Source organism: Aricia agestis, chromosome 6, assembly GCF_905147365.1.
Source record: "Aricia agestis chromosome 6, ilAriAges1.1, whole genome shotgun sequence".
Taxonomy (NCBI): domain Eukaryota; kingdom Metazoa; phylum Arthropoda; class Insecta; order Lepidoptera; family Lycaenidae; genus Aricia; species Aricia agestis.
The window spans coordinates 10360098-10379480 of NC_056411.1; the positions used below are offsets into that span (position 1 = coordinate 10360098).

General features: G+C 36.2%; 2 protein-coding genes and 1 non-coding gene across 4 annotated transcripts in view; 1 reads left to right on the forward strand and 2 right to left on the reverse strand.

Moving 5' to 3' along the window:
- Positions 1 to 2790: 2790 nt before the first annotated feature.
- Positions 2791 to 5464, reverse strand: LOC121727901 (60S acidic ribosomal protein P2). Its single transcript, XM_042115946.1, has 5 exons — positions 5350 to 5464; positions 4958 to 5130; positions 3983 to 4078; positions 3251 to 3331; positions 2791 to 2874 (listed from the first exon to the last, which is right to left on the reverse strand). Exons 2-4 carry the CDS (start codon positions 5127 to 5129, stop codon positions 3261 to 3263), a joined length of 339 nt encoding a protein of 112 aa, XP_041971880.1. The 5' UTR covers position 5130; positions 5350 to 5464; the 3' UTR covers positions 2791 to 2874; positions 3251 to 3260.
- On the reverse strand, positions 3397 to 3471 carry LOC121728488. The gene has a single exon (XR_006035825.1). It is a non-coding gene; the product is annotated as a small nucleolar RNA Me28S-Am982 (small nucleolar RNA).
- A 9362-nt stretch (positions 5465 to 14826) lies between the features above and the next one.
- Positions 14827 to 19383, forward strand: part of LOC121727900 (potassium channel subfamily K member 15) — a 32359-nt gene continuing 27802 nt past the window's right edge. Inside the window, exon 1 of one of the 2 annotated variants that reach the window (XM_042115945.1) lies at positions 14827 to 14844. The gene's annotated coding sequence lies outside the window, so the exon portion shown is untranslated. Of the gene's footprint in view, positions 14845 to 16540; positions 16779 to 19383 lie in introns of those variants that run through there. The other variant, XM_042115944.1, reaches the window with a different exon arrangement.

A 19383-nucleotide genomic window follows, 5' to 3' on the forward strand; every position in this document is an offset into this window, starting at 1 on the left:
CTGATCAACTTAACTCCGCTTCCTCTGCTTGTTCAGATGGAGGCCAAAAAGGTGGCTCTCAGGGCCAGGACGGCGGGTAGGACGAATTGGGTCTCCACCCCATTTCGACAGCTTGAACAGTCTCTCAGTGAATCACCTATCATGGCCATGCCATCAGATGCCATGATCGAGGCAAGGTGTATAGCTTTTCGAAGCAGTACCAGGTTTTTATACCTTCCAGGGAGGACTGGGAAAGAAAAATCCCAATCGATGTCCGCCCTAGCGACATAGTTTGGTTCACGGATGGATCAAGGAAAGACGACCGTGCGGGAGCCGGATTCTACGGAGGCAGGCCACCAAAAGGCAAATACGCCTGTTTGGGGGAGTTTGCGACCGTGTTTCAGGCTGAAGTCTCCGCTATCCTCGGTTGTTCACTAGAAAGCCTGGAGATGGCCCTAGTTAATAAAAACGTTTTTATCTTCTCCGATAGTCAAGCTGCACTTAAAGCACTGACTGCCGCAGAAGTCTCGTCCAAATTAGTTCTGGAATGCGTTGAGACGTTAAACATGCTAGGAAGGAACAACAACATCCGCCTAGTATGGGTCCCGGGCCACAGCAACGTCCCCGGCAATGAAACCGCTGACGAACTGGCTAGGCTTGGGGCCGAGAGTCTCATATATGGTCCAGAACCAGTCTGTGGTATAACTCCCAGTACCACAAAGCAAGTGCTCAAGGAATGGGGTCACAGACTATGCAGGAAGCAATGGGCTGAGACCCCTGGCCTTGAACACTCCAAGGCACTAATTCCTGACTTCAACAAGAAACAATCAGAATTAGTGCTCACCTTGGGTAGGAACCAATTAAGAATCCTTACCAGAAGCCTAACTGGGCACTGCAAGCTCAACAAACACCTAAACAGAATGGGTATTTGTAAATTGTAGCATAACGACTTGCAGATTCTGTGAGGAGGAGGATGAAACACCTATTCACCTTCTCCTCGACTGCCCTGCTCTACTACAGAGCAGGAACAGGCACCTTGGTCGCCACGAATACTCGTCCATAGAGGAAATTCGTGGCACCAACCCCAACCATATCGTTCAATTTACCTATGAGCAGTATTGGGTTGGGGATGATACTCTAATGCAAAGGAGTCACAATGTATCCTCATGGGTCGCAGTGACGTCAGGGCCAGGGATGTTGCGAATATCTGCATCCGCATCCGCATCCGCATATATTTGGACATCCGCATCTGCATCCGCATTAAATCGATGCGGATTTTTATGCGGATGCGAATTTCGACAAGTTGGCGTTGCGACAAGAAAAAAAAAGCGGCGGGGTCTGTGAATGGCGCGTGCCGTTTGCGCGTGACAAATGACCAATGGGAGCGAAAAAGCCGGCCAAGTACGTATCGGCCACGCACAATAGAGTGTACCGTAGTACCGCCAGTTTTTGATAAGTTTTGTATCGTCAATGAATGTACAATTATAACATGTTTTACACTACTAACAACTTCATCTCAAAGGAATTTGAACGAAAAATTCCTGTGTACTTCTCAATAACTTATAAAGTCTTCTTAACCGTGATAATTTTCTTATAAAATTTAGCATATTTCCTACTCCCGTGAATTTTTTCACATATTTTTGTTAGGGACAGACACTGGACACTAACGATTTCTTCCACTTTAAAACTTTGCATATTTCTTCCAATAATAATATTCGTAATATTTTTTAAAACCCTATCCAACGACACCACGGACGGTGGAGTGGACGCAAAATAAAAAGACTTATCCCCGCTTGGTGTATAAGGGAGGTCCCATAAATTTTTTAAAGGTTTTATATACCATTTTGTCGACACCGTTTATATGTATGTGCATTCATGTCGAATTTCGGCTTCGTAGGCTATTCTCTGAGCAAAACCGCGGAGAAACAGACAGACAGACGGACAATATAAAGGTTCCTTGTTGTTACGCAACCCTAAAAACGGTCACAGGATCCGACGCGTTTATTGTGGTGCATTAATTATTGTCTTGTGTAAATTAATCACTACGTGTTTGTTTGTGCTTCTTACTTAATAAAAAGCGACATTATTACTATTAAATAATTTAAGTATAATGCTTTATGCTCCTATTTATAAATTCGTGTACTTACTAACAAAAAAGTGGTAGAGGTTACAAGGGAATTAATGTAATTTTCATTTACAAATTATTATCTCTTTAATACAAAAGTATTATTATAGTACAGGTTCCCAAGAACATTTTTTTTTATTACTATCAAGGTAATTTTTTGTAAGCAGTTTCATTTTGATAAAAGGAAAAAGAATTTCCTCTGCGAAAGTGGTAGCTAACAAAGATAAATATGATTTAATATTTCGATTATGATGGTCTTAAATATGGATTGTTCTATTCAAAATGCGTTTCAAAATGAAGCTACTCACAAAAAATTTGCTTGATATTAATTAAAAAATTTGTTCTAGGGAACCTCAGGTACTATTATTTTGTAACACATTAATAAAAAATTAAAATAATACTTTTTCATTTTATAAACTATATTTATGTAGGATCCGAAACATTTGCATCCGCCTAGTTTAGGCACCAGTCTCCCACAAAACCTGTGATTTATGTAGAATCTTTAATATTGGTGTAATTTTGTGGTGAGAAAAATGAATATTTATTATTATTATTATTAATATTAGCATAAAGTGTCATTATCAGATTGGGCAAGGAATTACTTCTATTGAAAGGCTACCCATAAAGTAGGTTTTTGGAATGAAATTGGAAAAAAAGTCAAGGAATACTCAAAAAAACAAAATAAGTTATAGTACAAGTTTATTTCACAGAAATATCCTTGTCATATTAGTCTTACAACAAAGTTGGAATAAAATCTGCGTGCCCTGCACCTGAAACAAAAAATATATTTTAAGTAATTTTGTTACTGGTGTTTTGTAATACAAAAAGATTTTGATTTAGAAACTGAAGAACATTGTAATCCCAAAAACATAATATTTTGGATTTTAGCATAAAAATTAATTAATGGATATGGAAAAAATCAACAACTAGCATAGATTATTATGTAGATCCTGCACGTAATTTTTTTTACGACTATCCCACTGCTGTGCAAAGGCCTCCTCCAAGGTAAAATTATAAAATGGCAAACACTTACAAACACCCATCCACATGTAGGTTCGATGTTTGTTGCTTGCTGATTGCAATTGTTTGCCAAGCATGTGAACAGGGCTTTAAATTGATTAATAAGGTTGACTCTTGATTACTTACATAAAAATGTTTAGTCGAAAAGTCCAAAGCCCATGTCTTCATCCTCAGACTCAGATTCTTCCTTCTTGGCCTCTTTCTCTTCTGTAAATCAATGATTTAGGGGTTAGCAACTACATACATAACTACAATAAGTTTTTGACAAAGAAATATTATATCAGTAACTGATATTCACAGCACAGTTTTCAGTCGAAAGATGGTGTTAATTGAGATCATCATTATAAAATCATTTTTCCATCGTCAGTTTCACTTAATATAGGTAGATCTAAATACTAACAAGAATAAATTCCATTATGAGCAGCTACTATACCACCAATTTGACTGTCAGATATTAGTCACACTGCAATAGTGGCTTGATTGTAGAAAATAAATTTGGCTGAGTTTTATTCTTGTTTACACTTAGATAGAACTAATTAAAACAGTGGTAACAAACTGCATATCATTACTAGTATGAAATACTTTTAAAATTTTAAATAACCTGGCCTTTTAGCTAATACTTTATCATTATCACTTTATAGAATCACTGATCAAAATGTATGGAATTGACACAAGTATTTGTTAATATGGCGTTGACGTTTTACTCATCTAATTTTAATTCCATACATTACAGTGATTCTATAAAGAAGCAATATAGAAAATGTCTAGGTTACAGGCCTTGAAAGTGACCAATTGGGTCATCAATGTTACTACATATTTACTTTCTGTCATTTGTCAGCTATACAAAAAACTACAAACCCTTCTTCTCCTCAGCAGCTGCGGCAGGAGCTGCAGCACCGGGGGCAGCAGCCACAGCGGCACCACCAGCTGGCATAGAAGACAGCTTCTCACGGCCTGGAATTTAAAAGGACATAATCAGAACAGTTCTTAACTGTTTCTGTTACGGGCGGGATGAATAAATTATCAGTTCTGTATAGTAACAGCAATGTGTTTCAGTCGAAAGATGGTGTAAAGTTGAGTCATCATTGAGAATAGCATGGTTTACAAAAAGTTCTAATTCGAATATAACTCTGACATTCTAAGATAAAAAAACTAAAGACAACCTGCTTATGCACACCTAAAGTTTGTTTAGCCAAGGAAAGTACCATGAGGTTCATAGAGTATATTGAGAAATGGATGCAGATAAACACACACTTATAGCCCTAGCACGGCCACCAGTAGAAATGCGAAAGTATAAACTGTGGATATAAACTAAAGGTGCCGTTCCAATGTTTACCATGGGCAATCGCGATCGAAAAAAATTCTATTAAAATGCCACTTTATAACAGGCTATAGTATGTCATAAAGTAGGATATTATTTGAATTTTTAGGACTATAGTCTGTCATAAAGTGGCATTTTAATTGAATTTTTGGGAACGAAACAAGATCGGAACGCTACCTTAAGTTTATCTCCACAGTTTGTCCATACTTTCGCATTTCTACTGGTGGCCGTGATATTGTTTCTACATAGACTTAACAAGCATAGTGACTCTAAATGTTATACTTAATAATAACAGTAAGTATTGTAACTGCTATGTAATAGGTAAAAATTATCAAAGCATAACCTAAGTACTTATATACTTACCTCGTTCCTAACAATGCCAGTTTACGATCTATTTAAAATACCATGTGCATACTGCACCGACTACTTATCAAATACAAATCATGTAGGTATAAGTACAGTATGTACTAACTTCTAACCTCACTTTTTATTTACATACAAAAACAGCTTACCTTCAGCGATCAAGTCCTCGACAGACTTGCCGTTGAGCTCAGAAATGACTTTCTTGAGCTTTTCGGCATCAGCTTCAATACCAACAGAGCTAAGGATCTTCTCGATATCGGCAGCGGCTGGGGAAGCTTTTCCACCGAGCACGGCTAACAAATAAGCGGCCACGTAACGCATTCTGGAATTAAGATCATAAACGTTAAACTAAATACCGATAGACAACTTGCCGAGTTTTCCATGATAAAGTTACCATCCCGCCAACTGCGTGTTCAACCACAAAACTTAATCCAACTTCATCGGTCAAAATAATTACTTCTCACAAAAACTAAATACACCAAAACGTTCCCCTATAATATACAGCACTTATTACAGCTATATTTTAATTAAATTAACTTACTTTTAAGTCGTAAAGACACGAAACGTGTAGAGCCGATAAAAGAGAATTGCTCGAACCAAATTTCAAAGCAAAAGTGAAAAGAGAATTGACTTTGACGTTTGCTAAATGCCCGAAGGTCATTTGACAGTTGACAGATAGTGACATTTGCAACAATCGAGTACTAGGCATGTGGCGTAAATCGATTTCTATAGTTTCGATATTTCGACATTAATTGAGTCTGGCTAGCGAAAGATGAGACTGGAAAAAGGCGGCAAATTCAAAAAATCTACGTATGGCAACCTTGTCTATAGTCGTAATTATAGTTTTGATACTTGATTATTTGGACGCTGTTAAGCATTCGTGTACTAACCCACACAAAAACTACGTATTGAGTTATGAATGCAGTTATTTTCTGTAGATGATTTAGAACAAGACTGCATTCAAAATTTAACAACAAAAAAATTGTGGGTTAGGACACTAAATGCTTAACAGCGACCATTTATGACAATAATATTATATTTTAGTCTGGATAACTCATTTAAAGAATAAGTTTATTGTTGTTGTTTACTTAAATTTTATTTTGCAATACATTTCATTGTTTTGTTTTTGACGAAAACTCTTGCATGTTTTTGTCAGAGTATTAAAACTTCTTCTTTAATACTTACCGTACATTACAAAATATAATTTAACCAAACAATTATTTTCATTTTCTTAAACTAAATCGTCACTACTGTTTCTAAGTTTAAATATAACTAGCTATTTGACCGAGCTTAGCTCGGTCAAATAGCTAGTTATATATATATATATATATATATATATATATATATATATATATATATATATATATATATATATATTCAAGAATTCCTCGTTTAAAGATATAAGATTTAATTGAAATGTTAAATAATTTCCTATATTATATTATTACTCGCAAGCATCATAGATTGTATTTTTTATAGCCATTCTTTCAGAGCATTTACACTACTTAACTACTTCATTACTATACTATTACATATATTTTCTATGCAATATGTAATCCTACATCTAATATTGTTTATTTGGCATGCTGCTCTGTATGCCATTTGGCAAAGGCCTCCTCCAACCTCCTCCATTCAACTCTGTCCCTGGCTACTCTACTCCAGGTAACTCCCGCTATGAGTGTAAAGTCATCAGCCCATCTTTTGTTTTGTCTTCCTCTTTGTCTTTTGCCGATTCTAGGGTACCATTCTGTGACTTTTTTACTCCATTTGTCTTTGCCCCTTATCAAATGTCCTGACCATTTCCATTTCAGCCGTTTAATTTTCACCGTAATGTCTTGTACTTTAGTTATATTTCTGATTTCATCGTTTCTTACTCGATCTATTTTCTTTATGCCAAGCATGCTACGCTCCATTGCACGTTGACAGGAGCTTAATTTGGCTAAGTTTTGGTTGGTAAGGGACCATGTTTGGCTTCCATGCATTAAAACAGGGAGAACGCAAGTATCAAATAATTTACTTTTAAGTTTAATGTGTATATTTGGATTTTTCATCACCTCTTTTAAAGTCCAGTAACTCTTCCAAGCATTTCCGACTCTTCTTTCCATTTCCTTATTCATCGTGTTATGGGGTGATATTACTTGACCTAAATATATGTACTCTTCCACATATTCAATCTGCTTATCCTCAATTGTAACATCGTGTTTAGGATCATTCGTCATTACTTTTGTTTTGTCTAAGTTTAATTCCAGACCGACCGCTTTGCTTTCAGTAGCTAATTGATTTATCATTATATTAATCTCTTCAGAAGTTGTAGCAAACAGAGCAATATCATCGGCGAATCTGAGATGTGTTAGTTTGGTGCCATTAATATTTAATCCGAAGCTATCCCATTTCATGCCTCTAAATACCTTTTCCAATACAGCTGCAAAAAGCTTTGGTGATAGGGGGTCACCTTGACGTACTCCTTTCTGTATGTTAAAAGGTTCCCCTTTTCTTTCAAGCTGTATTCTAGTTGTACTGTTTTATAGATAGTTTTTAAAACTGTAATGTATTTGTCATCTATTCCTTGTTCTTCAAGTGCCTCCCATATTTTTCATGCAGTAGGATATCAAAGGCTTTGCTGTAGTCAATAAACGCTATATAGCAAGTTAAGCCGTATTCCGTATATTTCTCAATCACTTGTCTTAATGCATGTATATGGTCCAGTACTGAGTATCCGCAACGGAAACCAGCTTGTTCCTCCGGTTGATTTTCATCAAGCACTTTTTCTATCCTAGCTAATATGACTTTGGCAAAAACTTTATAGATGTTTGGTGATAGGCTTATTGGTCGATAGTTATTGATTTGGTCTTTATCTCCTTTCTTATGCAGTAGTTTAATTGTAGAAAAGGTACATTGTGTAGGGATATATTCGTTTATAAGAATTTCATTAAATAGCCTTGTTAGTGGAGTTACGATATATTGTAATGTCCCTTTTAAAAGTTCATTGGATATCTTATCATCTCCGGATGCTTTTTTATTTTTCTGGCTTAGTATTGCCTTCTCTACTTCACAATTTAGGATCGAAGGTACTTTTTCATGGTTTTCTGATATTTTTTGACTTGTGTAATCTGAACAGTAAGTATTGTCATGATATAAAGACTTAAAAACGTTTGTAGCTATATTCAGGATATTTTTTCGATCAGTTTCTGCTTTTTCGTTCTTTCCTTTAATTTTGGGAATCCATGATGTATGGTCTCTTAGATCTCTTAGAGCCCTTTAATACCTCCTGACTTTTCTATGTAGTGCTTTATTTTAATTGTTTATAGATTGTATTAATTATACTCAAATATGTTTATCTAATACATACATGTACATGCCTGAAACTAATAACCCCCCCCTTGCAAGTTGATTAAAAACCAAGGATTAAGGGGAGATGAAAAAACAATTGCGGATATTTTTTTCGCATTTTATATAAACATTCGGAAGGTTTTTTTAAAAAGATTATTTACAATTGACTAAAATATATAGGTATCATTTTGTCATCTTCTTGTCATCTTGTTGGTAGGGACACGATCCCATTGCTATAAAAATTTTGGGGCTTCTGATGAAAAAACTGCGACAAGTGGTTCTAGCAGTCCTCTTGTGATGTCAACCTGACACTGCCTAAGGAATACTGCAGCGATTGAAACAGGTGGAAATCTGAAGGTGCAAGGTCAGGACTATACGGCGGATGCATTAACACCTCCTAGCCAAACACCCGTAACCACACGCCTTTATTATGTGGCCTTCTTTTTTAATCCTTTTTAGGGTACATACACTGATATCTGAAAATATGTTCATAAATAAAGTTAGCATTCAATAGCAAGGTTGCTTTCAGGTATTTTTTTTGTAACGTTAGGGTCTTACCGGTCTCCGCTTGGAGCAGTCAAAGAGCGGCCCTACACGCAACTATTGGACCCGACATCACGCTGCCGGCCACCGTTTGTGCGATGCTGGACAGCCAATACTTTTGGAGGGCAGTCGAGACATTCGCTGATTCGGTGATGTCGTCGAAGGAGGAGGCGGAGCGCAGGCGAGAGGCGGAGGCGCACAATCCTCGGAGAAGGCCGAGGCGGAGACCAAGGACCAGACATGGTCACGACGTCCCGCCTTAGCAGGGGAGCTCGGGGCGTCGGCATGGGGCTGCCGTCGCCCATGACATCGAGTCCCGGGTAGGCCACTATGCGCTAGATGTTCCAGCGCATCGTCGCGGAGTTGTGTGGAATGTCGTGTTTCCATGAGTGGAGCCCAAAGAGACAGAGGTGGTGGGGCTGCGGTCGTTTAACACGTGTTTCCCGTAGTCCCACCTTCAGGAGCAGGAACACCGTTGGGGTTTTAGTGGGTAGTCCCGGGTGCGGATACTACGTCCGCCCCGTGGAGTCCCACATACCTCGGTGGTCCTCCCCAGGCCCCGGGGATGCGTAAATGCATTCCCCCAACGATAAAAAAAAAAGGGTCTTACCGGTCTAAGAAGAAATCTCATCAGGGAACTGATTTTGTCTTTAAACACTCTGCTTGAAACATAATATCTAATAATTTATTTATGCTTGATATTTTAACTTGCATACTTAACTGAATCCTTTGCACCATTACATGTTACCTGCATTGCATATTACCTGCAAAACAATAAATTCAATTACATGATAAATCATAATGATTTTAATTAATTGTAAATGCACTTTGATATTTCATGTAAACAATCTTGTTTTTGTTTGAAAATTGCATCCTTTTCACTTCTTTTTTGTTCGTATTTACTAATCATAGCTAAAAGCAGTTTTAGCAAATCATTTTTCAAAGTTTTCGTCACGTTTTTATCATCAATATTTTTCACTTTGACACATAAACAACAGATGCTATAGGTGACACTGACGTTAATGACAGTGTTACCATAATCACTAATCAGTTTTGGAATAAAAAGCCAGTCTCATCTTTCGCTAGCCGGACTCTAAACTATAACACATAATATTATGTCTATGAAATAATAATAATATTATTATTATGCTAAGACTCAGGTCTTAGAGATTTCGAATAATCTAAATGAGGCATTTTTTTATTTTCAAAATTTGATTGTCAAACAGTTTTCATTGTAATAACTAGATGGCGTATGGGTTTACTATCGGTAATGTTGCTACAAAACTGGGCAAAAGAATGTATACTGGCTTAATCGCTTAGGCCAATGATCGCAGGCGTACTATGCTCTTCGTGAAATTTAAACTAGAGACGAAGCAAAAAAGCATAGAAATATATGGAAATGTATATAAAATATACTTCTATTTGTCTTACTATCTTGCCATAAATACTGAAACAAAGAAAGACATTTTTTTCTATTCCAAATTTTTATTACTTTTACAGTTTAAGATATTTTGATTTATGTCACACTTGACAGTACACTGATATTTTTTAGAAACACAACCAATATGTAGTCAGTGCTGCTAACCTGCAGATAATTTCAGATCGGTGGGGAACCAATAGAAAATCTAGAAGTGTCTATCGTCGCGCCGTCTGGTGGAGATTAAAAAAAAGAAAACAACCCATTATTTGAAGAGAAGAATAAAACTCTAGCATTAGTCAGTAGTATATTCCACTATGTCTTAATATTTTGTGGTACGAATCACGGATACGAACTATCACGATTCACGCCTATAATTGATTTGTGCTTTAACATAAACTCCGATTTTTAATTCAAGATCAAAAAAGCTACTACAGATACGTCACTGTCAAAGGTGTCAAAGTGACTTATGTCATTGTCAAGTGAATATTTCAGGTTTTGCCAACCTTTTCGCAATATGTAACTTTATTTATTATTGGCATTACTGGTCAACATAATGATTAAACAAGGTTTTCGTCAAATAATCCTTATTGATACAAGCTTTTATATTAATATTAATGGTTTTTACTAGAACCCAGATGATACTCTTACATCTTAGTCTAAATAGGACGTCTTTTATGTTTGAATAGCATTCGTCCCTCTCGCACTTACATAGTTTACAGAATAGGACAAATGCTGTCGTAAAACATAATATAAGACATCATTTTATCATTTTAATATTAAGGGAAAGAGATTCGGAAAGGTTAAAATAAAATCACTTTTCATACGTAAGTATATTCTTCTTTACTGTCTGCCGAAAAAAATGGCGGCGATAAGATAACGACCATTAAAGCGAGCTACACACAATTTTTCTGCTATTTTGTAAATTAGGTACATGTATATTTAAATTATATTAAGTATGTTACTTTAGCCTGTAAATTATTGCACCAAATGTTATGAATACCTGAAGTGATACCAGTAAAATACCAGGTATACTACCAAAAATTACAGATGTTTAAGATTTCATTAGGGTGTTTTGTATTTATGTAAAATAAAATAACTCAGGTTACTTATTTAAATCATCTGATTAAAATTACTTATAATTAAAATTATCTAAGCCTTGTTTTTTAGAAAAAAGGAATATGCTCTTGCACAAATATTTTATAGCAGTGGCAATATTGTAGTAGTTTTTTTGATCTTGAATTAAAAATCGGAGTTTAGTAATTTTTATTTATATTACCTATGTAGATTTGTTATCATAATATTATTAAGTCAGTCATTATTCAGTCAGTAATTCGTGTCCGAAGTTATACCAAAGTCTAAATAAATTGTCAGCGGAATCGATGAGTCCACCTTATTATATTATACTAGATGTTCCGCGCGGCTTCGTCCGCGTTATTTAGGAATTTCACGGGAACCTTACATTTTCCCGCAAAAAACAGCATATTATGTCCCTTCACGTGGTCTATTCTTCATGTGTACCAAATAACATAAAAATAGCTCGAGTAGTTCTTAAGATAATCGATTCCCCCGTTTTTCCACATTTTCATCTATTTCTTCGCTCCTATTAGTCTTAGCGTGATAAAATATAGCCTATAGCCTTCCTCGATAAATGAGCTATATAACACTGAAAGAATTTTTTAAATCGGACCAGTAGTTCTATGATTCGCACGTTCAAACAAACAAGCTCTTACGCTTTATATTTTATAATATTAACTAGGTATACTTAGATTCTTTTTCAATGGGTCAAGTTACGGTCAAGTTTGTTTATTTCGTAAGTGGTCCTTACGTAGGTAGTCGACAGTCGTGAAAGGTCTACCAGAATCTGATGGCAATTACAAGTGAGAAAATAAATTGACTCTAGCAATACCCCCGGTAATTGGAATAAAACATTATTTTTATCCTTTTTTCCTTATAGTGGCTGATTCTGTGTGTGAAACATGTAAATATAAAAATATATCCAATGTTCAAGGATATTTTTTGAAAATCTGCCATCCAAATTTGCCATCAGATCCTGGTAGACCTATAATAGACGCTTTACTCAAACTTTCGTTAAAGTGTTGTATAACTATACTAGATGTCCCGCGCGGCTTCGCCCGCGTACCTAAATTAGGAATTTTACAGAAACCGTACATTTTCCCATGAAAAATAGCTATACTCTCTTCACGTGGTCTACTCTATATATGTACATATTATGTGCCAAATATTGCCATAAAATTGCTCCAGTAGTTCGTGAGATAAACCCTTTCTAATATTTCCCCCGTTTTTCCCACATTTTCCTGAGTTTCTTCGGTCGTATTAGTCGTAGCGTGATAATAATATGTATATATAATAATATTTCACGACCTCTGTGGCTCAGTGGTGAGCGCGTTGGTAGCTCAAGCCGGGGGTCGCGGGTTCGAATCCCGCCGACGGAACAAAAAAAAAGTTTTCAATGTTCCCGGGTCTGGATGTGTATTAAATATGTGTATGATATAATAAAAATCTTAAATATATGTATAGTATAAAAGTATTAAATATATTTCCGTTGTCTGGTACCTGTAACACAAGTCCTTTAGGTACTTAGCACGGGGCCAGACTGACGTGATGTAAAGCGTCCATAGATATTATTATTATTATTTAAAAAAAAAATAGCCTTACTCGATAAATGAGCTATGTAACACTGAAATTACAAATAAGTTTTTAAATCGGATCTGTAGTTCCTGAGATAAGCGCGTTCAAGCAAACATACTCTTCAGGTTTATAATATTATAAGTATATAGATTTTTTTCAATTATCGCTTGACAAACTCGAGTCTCGATCTAAAAGACTATGAAAAGTACCAATAACAGGCTCATAATCATGGGACGATGCATGGTATAATATTATGGTAGTGATGATGATGATGATGAATGTAATTTGCATAGTAGCATAATATGCTTTCCGTTCTTAAAACAACACCGAAACTCCCAAACTTGTATCTATAAAGAATCAGGAGTTCTCTCAGCACCTTCCGAACCACGGTATACCAGGTATACCTCGGTGCAAAATCTTACTTGTTTGTAGCATATGCTTAGAATACTTCTCACGAAACCGAAGTCACCACATGTTTCCCCATAAATTTTGAGGAGTTCGATTACTTATGGATCCTTCATCAGATCACCACTTTTGTGAATATAATACCAAATTGGAATAATACCCTATATACCAAAAGAAAAATTTTGAAAATCGGTTAACAAACGGCGGAGTAATCGTTGAACATAAGAAAACGAATATAACACCTCCCCCATTTTGAAAGTCGGTTAAAATTGTAGCCTATGTGTTATTCTGATGTATAAGCTATATGATTGTAAAGTTTCATTAAAATCTGTTCAGTAGTTTTTGCGTGAAAGAGTAACAAACATCCATACATCCACACATCCACACATCCATACATCTATACATCCAAACAAACTTTCGCCTTTATGTTGTTATATAGCGGCAGCTAAAATACATAATTTGTGAAAATATCAGAAGTCTACTCTACCTATAGGCATGATGACTATTTTTTTTTCTTATCGGTAATTGAAAGACAGTTAAAAAATAGGGACATCGTTGAAAGAATGACTCTGATAGCTTAAAAATTCACCAAGATATGACAATTCAAATATCTCATAAAAAAGACCTGCCCGAAACGCTCCATACAAAGTGCTACTAAAGTATGACGTCAGTGTTTCGTAGTTTGTACGCATCGGGAGGCAACTTTGTTCGACAGGTATATTAAATATTGCGTTTATGAAAGTGGTTTCATAACAAAAGTTGCTTTTAATTGCATAAGTTATCGAATTGTAAACAAATATTAAGAAATTTAATTGAAAAAAAATTCGACTTGAATATCCAACTTTGAAGGCGCATAACAAAAAAAAAATACAAATGCTATCAAGCTTAAAATTATGGGAACACTTATTTTTTACCGTGATTTCTTTATTTTATTAACAAAATTCGCTAATCTCTGACCTTGTCATCATCCCTAACATTCCTGCATCGCGCTATCGAAGTTTTCTAAGCGCGTATATAATATACGACAGCTGAAATGTATCACGAGGGCTCCGGTACATCGCTCGGTCGGAACTCGGAAGGTCTTCCTTTGTGGTCTCCACGCATTATCCCAGAAGAGTATAGCGGTGGTTCTTAAGCTATAGCCTGCAGGAGACAGACAGACGGACGCCGCACGGAATCCTAAAAGGTGCCTACATTCTCGTTGTTTCTAATTGTTTATTTATTTATTTATTTATTTTCTTGTTAGTGGAGTAATTTCCAGGAAGTCGGGCGAGAGCAGAACAATAATACCAATTCAATGGCATACCCAGAACTTTTGTGGCATTTTTCAATTGGCAACTTGTTTCGGTTGTGTTTCAAATCCTTTCGACTTCGATATTCGCTTTGGCAATTAGAAAATGCCTCATTGAGTTCCGGACGATTTTTCACTGCGCTGTGAAAAACATGACGCAAACAATGTGTCTTGCTCCTTTTACATTTTTCGCTTCAGCAGACATTGTTTTCTATTTTGCCGAACGAAGTTGAGAATTAGTGAGATTCTCAGCTTAATGTAGCCTTGCCACGTTTGACGTTTGGTTGGTCAGTAGTCAGTACGAAGGATTACGAAAGTGTATTGGGGTATTATTCGTCTATCGTGTACCTGTACCCTATCCCATAAGAACGCACTGTGTTAAAATTTATAAGCTCTAGGTAAGTTGTAAGAGAGATCTCTTTTGTGTTGCGTATACACTCGGGCATGAGAAGTAGATAACAAATGAACATATTAAAGGTTGCAACAGATCACGATGAAATTTATGTCGCTTATAATACCTATTGACGAAAAGTGGCTTTCAAAATATTTTTGTTAGTTTCATGATAGCATTAAGAGTTGTGGGTTTTTGACTGGGGTTTTCAGGGAATATGACAGTTCCACTGGCTTAGTTAGTGTCCCGAAATACACCGGACGGTGCGGCGCACAATAAAAACTAAAACTGATACGCGATCGCCGTTACATGCGCTTCTAATATTAGAATAGACGCGCAATGAGTAGACAACGAGTAGAGAATAATACTTGAAAACACATTTATCATAATCTCTATTTAGCAAAACGATAAAGTGAGGTGTGACTGAAATACTTATAAGTTATAATAGGTACCTATTATAATTAAATAAGTTTACAATTTATAAACAAGAATATGCCAGTAACTTTATTTTTGCAGATATTCTTTTTATGCGGGACTCTATGCTATTTCGTACCAAATCTAAGTCGGTGTGTTACGTGCTAGGGTTCGAGGATTTGGAGAGAAAGACTTTATTTATATGGCGAGACGAATTCCAGAAAGTTCCCGATACACGTAAACAAATGTTGGACTTTTCTAGAAGGTTCGAGTATGTACTTGCGCACCTCATGCCATCTAGTATTGAGTAGGGGATTTATGTTGTCGCTGTTCCCTCGATAAGTTTTGCTAGTTTGACGCTAGATGGCATCTAGCGGCATATGTCCGTGACAAGTGAAAGCCAAAAGGGTTAAATCTTCAGTAGTATTATATAAAAAAACTAAAATGTATTTGATAAAATGTCGATCCTTTTAGATAAAGTGACCAACAAAGTTAAGTACTTATCGCCCGCTCCCGAGGAGCTCAGGGCGGGGAAAGTAATAGTGATATTATGAGAAAAGTTATTTAAGTGCCCCCAATACGACAACGCCACTTCAAGCGTGTCGATACACGAATATTCCGATGAATAATATTTTCATACAATTGTGTTCTTATTGAATGTAACTTAAAATGAGAGATTTTGTTGAGATGATAGTAAAGATCTTTTTAATGTTCTGTTGCTAGTTTTTTTATGGACGTAGATATTAATAGAGATGGAGATTATAAAATTAGACTAGTCACCAGTGCACGCATTATAAAGTTTTATGTTACATCTTTTTTTATCTGCCGTAAATTATTTGTGCCCATTTATGGTTATAATAATTAATTTTGTCTCAAACATATTACGTCAAGTATTTGAACTATAAACGCGGGATAATACTGTAATAATTTTCTATACAACGCGACGTTAACAGTTGACACGTGTATGGTGTAAGCCGTTGTATCAATAGATTTAGCCCTCGACCCTCGTGTGATGTATTGAATAGTAAACATTCTACTTTTGATATTATGAAAAAAAAAAATATGAACCCATATTACAATATTAAAAACAAGATTAAAATATAATGTTTGTGAATACTTAATACAAACGTGTCGTTATTTCGTAGTTTTATGGAAATTTTATTGCCTTATTAGATGCAACGTGACTGTACCTGAATTAAAATAGGTATTATAAACTCTAGTTCGGTATGGGTTCTCTGTTTGTATGTCCCAAAATATAATCTATGTCATTGACATGGGCCAGTTGTTAGGTGGCGCGAACCCAACTAGTTGCCTATAATTTTGTTATTGTGATAAAATTATGTCAATATAATACTGGTGATTAAAAGAACACTCTTATTTATAACAATGTTCATACAAATGTGAAAAATAAGAACTAGAAGTGGAATTTCGTGCTTCGATTTCTACTGTTGGTGATTTTAAGATACAATCAAACCACATTGGTTTCGGTGATAAACTAAAATTACATATATTATTATTTTTAACGTGGTAAGTTTTGTTGTTTCGTTTAATTTAGTAAAAGCCCAGGGTGAAATTAGATCAAGTATTGACCAATTCATACAATTGTGTGTCTGTCTGTCTTTTACCTCTTCACGCCCACACCGCTGAACCGATTTTGCTTAAATTTGGTATGGAGATACTTTAAGTCCTGGGCAAGGACATAGGATACTTTTACCCTGAAGAAATGCACGGTTTTTGCATGATAAACAATTTTCTGTGCAACGAAGTTGTAGGCATCAACTACTTTAATATAATAACTCGTAATAACACTACACAAGTTCCAAGAGTTTTTAGTTTTCCTCAACAGTTTCAGAAGTCTAATAATATTTTTGTCACGTCCGTCCGTCTGTCTTCGGTCTACCAAAGGGTGCTGGATTGATAAAAAGGGTAAAGACTAAAGAGAAAGAGTCAAAGATACACTTTACCCATAAAACATCTTGCCTAAAAGACAATATTGATCTAACCCAGTCTTTATGATCTACTATCTGTGCCCTGCGGTGCTGCCTGCTGTTTAAAAGTAAAAATAAATTAGTACTTATGATTTCTGATAAGATGTTTTTCCGCAGTAAAATTTAGCCTATGAGTTAATTAGTATTAGTGTTAGTTGTTAGTATTTATTATATAAGGGGGGCAAACGATCAAACGGGTCACCTGATGTAAAGCAACTTCCGTCGCCCATGGACACTCGCAACATTAGAAGAGCTGCAGGTGCGTTGCCGGCCTTTTAAGAGGGAATAGGGGAGGGTAAGGAAGGGAATAGGGAAGGGTAGGGAAGGGAATAGGGTAGGGGATTGGGCCTCCGGTAAACTCACTTACTCGGCGAAACACAGCGCAAGCGCTGTTTCACGCCGGTTTTCTGTCAGCCCGTGGTATTTCTCCGGTCGAGCCGTCCCATTCGTGCCGAAGCATGGCTCTACACGTAGTGTTAGTATTAGTATGAAGTATGATGTGTATTCTCTTTTCTCGTGTAATACTTGTATGAGTCGTGTTGAGCTAAATCACAAAGTGTGAGAAAATTTAAAGTCGACTAAATTAATATGCTATTGTATTTTTTGGCGGTTAATACACGGTGATATTTAAATTAGAACCACTATTATACCACTAATACAGAGTTTTGTTTATATTAGATCAAAATGAGTTAAAACGGAGCGCGCGGAGATAAACGCGAGAAATTCGGCATGTTTAATATCAATGTCAACTGAATGTACCTAAACACACTCATACTAATATTATAAATGCGAAAGTTTGTCTGTCTGTCTATTTGTCTGTTCCCTTTGCACGTTCAAATCGCTGAATGGATTTTGCTGAAATTTGAGTTGAGAGAAACATTGAGTCCCGGGAAACCGGGGAAAGGACATAGGATACTTTTTGTCCTGGAAAAATGTACGGTTCCCGCGCCCGTTTTAAATTATTTGGCATGGCCATGCGCAAAAGTCGTTTACACACATTTTTATGTAAATACTTAAAACATAAAATGGACCACCACGATAATAGGCTCTGCCTAGCATGGTTAAATGATACTAAAATTATAAAAAAAGTAAAAAATCCGTTTAATTCAAATAATAAGAGAGCTGAGCATGGACGTCCAGAGAGAGATTCTTCAACGCATTTGGTACCCTCCTGGGCAACAAATTGGTTTATTTCAAGGAGGTAGGGAATTGGGCCTCTGGAGTCCGGATACACATTTTTTTTTAAGTTTGCATCACACATCAAAAAGCACGGATACTGTTCTAAATTTAAATATTTTCTCTATCACACATTAAAATTTTCCAGCGTGCATTCTAGATTTCATAGAACTAAACACAAAGCGAGTAATTTCAAAAACTCCGTAAATTAAAATCCCCGTGGAGGATCCCGTCCGTGATATTTTTACGTTAACTTCAAAAGCCGGGTAACATGGTCCGCGTAATGCAATTTTCGGTAAAAGTCTTCATTAAGCATCAGCTAAAAGCTCGATTTTTCCAGATTTTTCCGGATTTTCGCTTTATGAGCAAGAGAATGTGTAGTGATAGATTTCAGTATTCTAATGCTACTAGCAACAAAACGACTTCGATTATTATTGTTCGTTACAAAATCACGAAATGTTTTGAGAGAGCGAGACAGTATTGACGACCTCTGTGGCTCAGTTGGTGCCTGGTGGTAACTCAAGCCGGGGGTCGCGGGTTCGAATCCCGCCGACAGAACAAAAAGTTTTCAAAGTTCCTCGGTCATGGATGTGTATTAAATATGTGTATAATATAATAAAAATCTTAAATATAATATTATGTATAGTATAAAAGTGTTAAATATATATTTTCGTTGTCTGGTACCCGTAACACAAGTCCTTCAGGTACTTAGAACGGGGCCAGACTGACGTGGTGTGAAGCGTCCATGGATATTATTATTATCATAGACTCCATAGATATTATAAATTATTATTAGTATTTCAGTCCGATCCAAAGCCTACAGCTCTACTAGGCTCAGGTTCGGCCCCACGTCTTGGAATACTGCTATCATCTCTGGGCAGGGGTGCCAAAATACCAACTACTTCCTCTGGATCGTATCCAACGAAGGGCCGCTCAGATTGTTGACTGCCATAGTGTTTCAACATTTT

What these genes read in the sequence shown, in the direction of transcription:
- LOC121727901 (XM_042115946.1), bottom strand. Translation starts at nt 5,129, where the DNA reads ATGCGTTACGTGGCCGCTTATTTGTTAGCCGTGCTCGGTGGAAAAGCT. An exon ending in CGAGGACTTGATCGCTGAAG is followed by an intron (nt 4,079 to 4,957) that starts GTAAGCTGTTTT and finishes TTTAAATTCCAG; the next exon opens with GCCGTGAGAAGCTGTCTTCT. An exon ending in AGCTGCTGAGGAGAAGAAGG is followed by an intron (nt 3,332 to 3,982) that starts GTTTGTAGTTTT and finishes ATTGATTTACAG; the next exon opens with AAGAGAAAGAGGCCAAGAAG.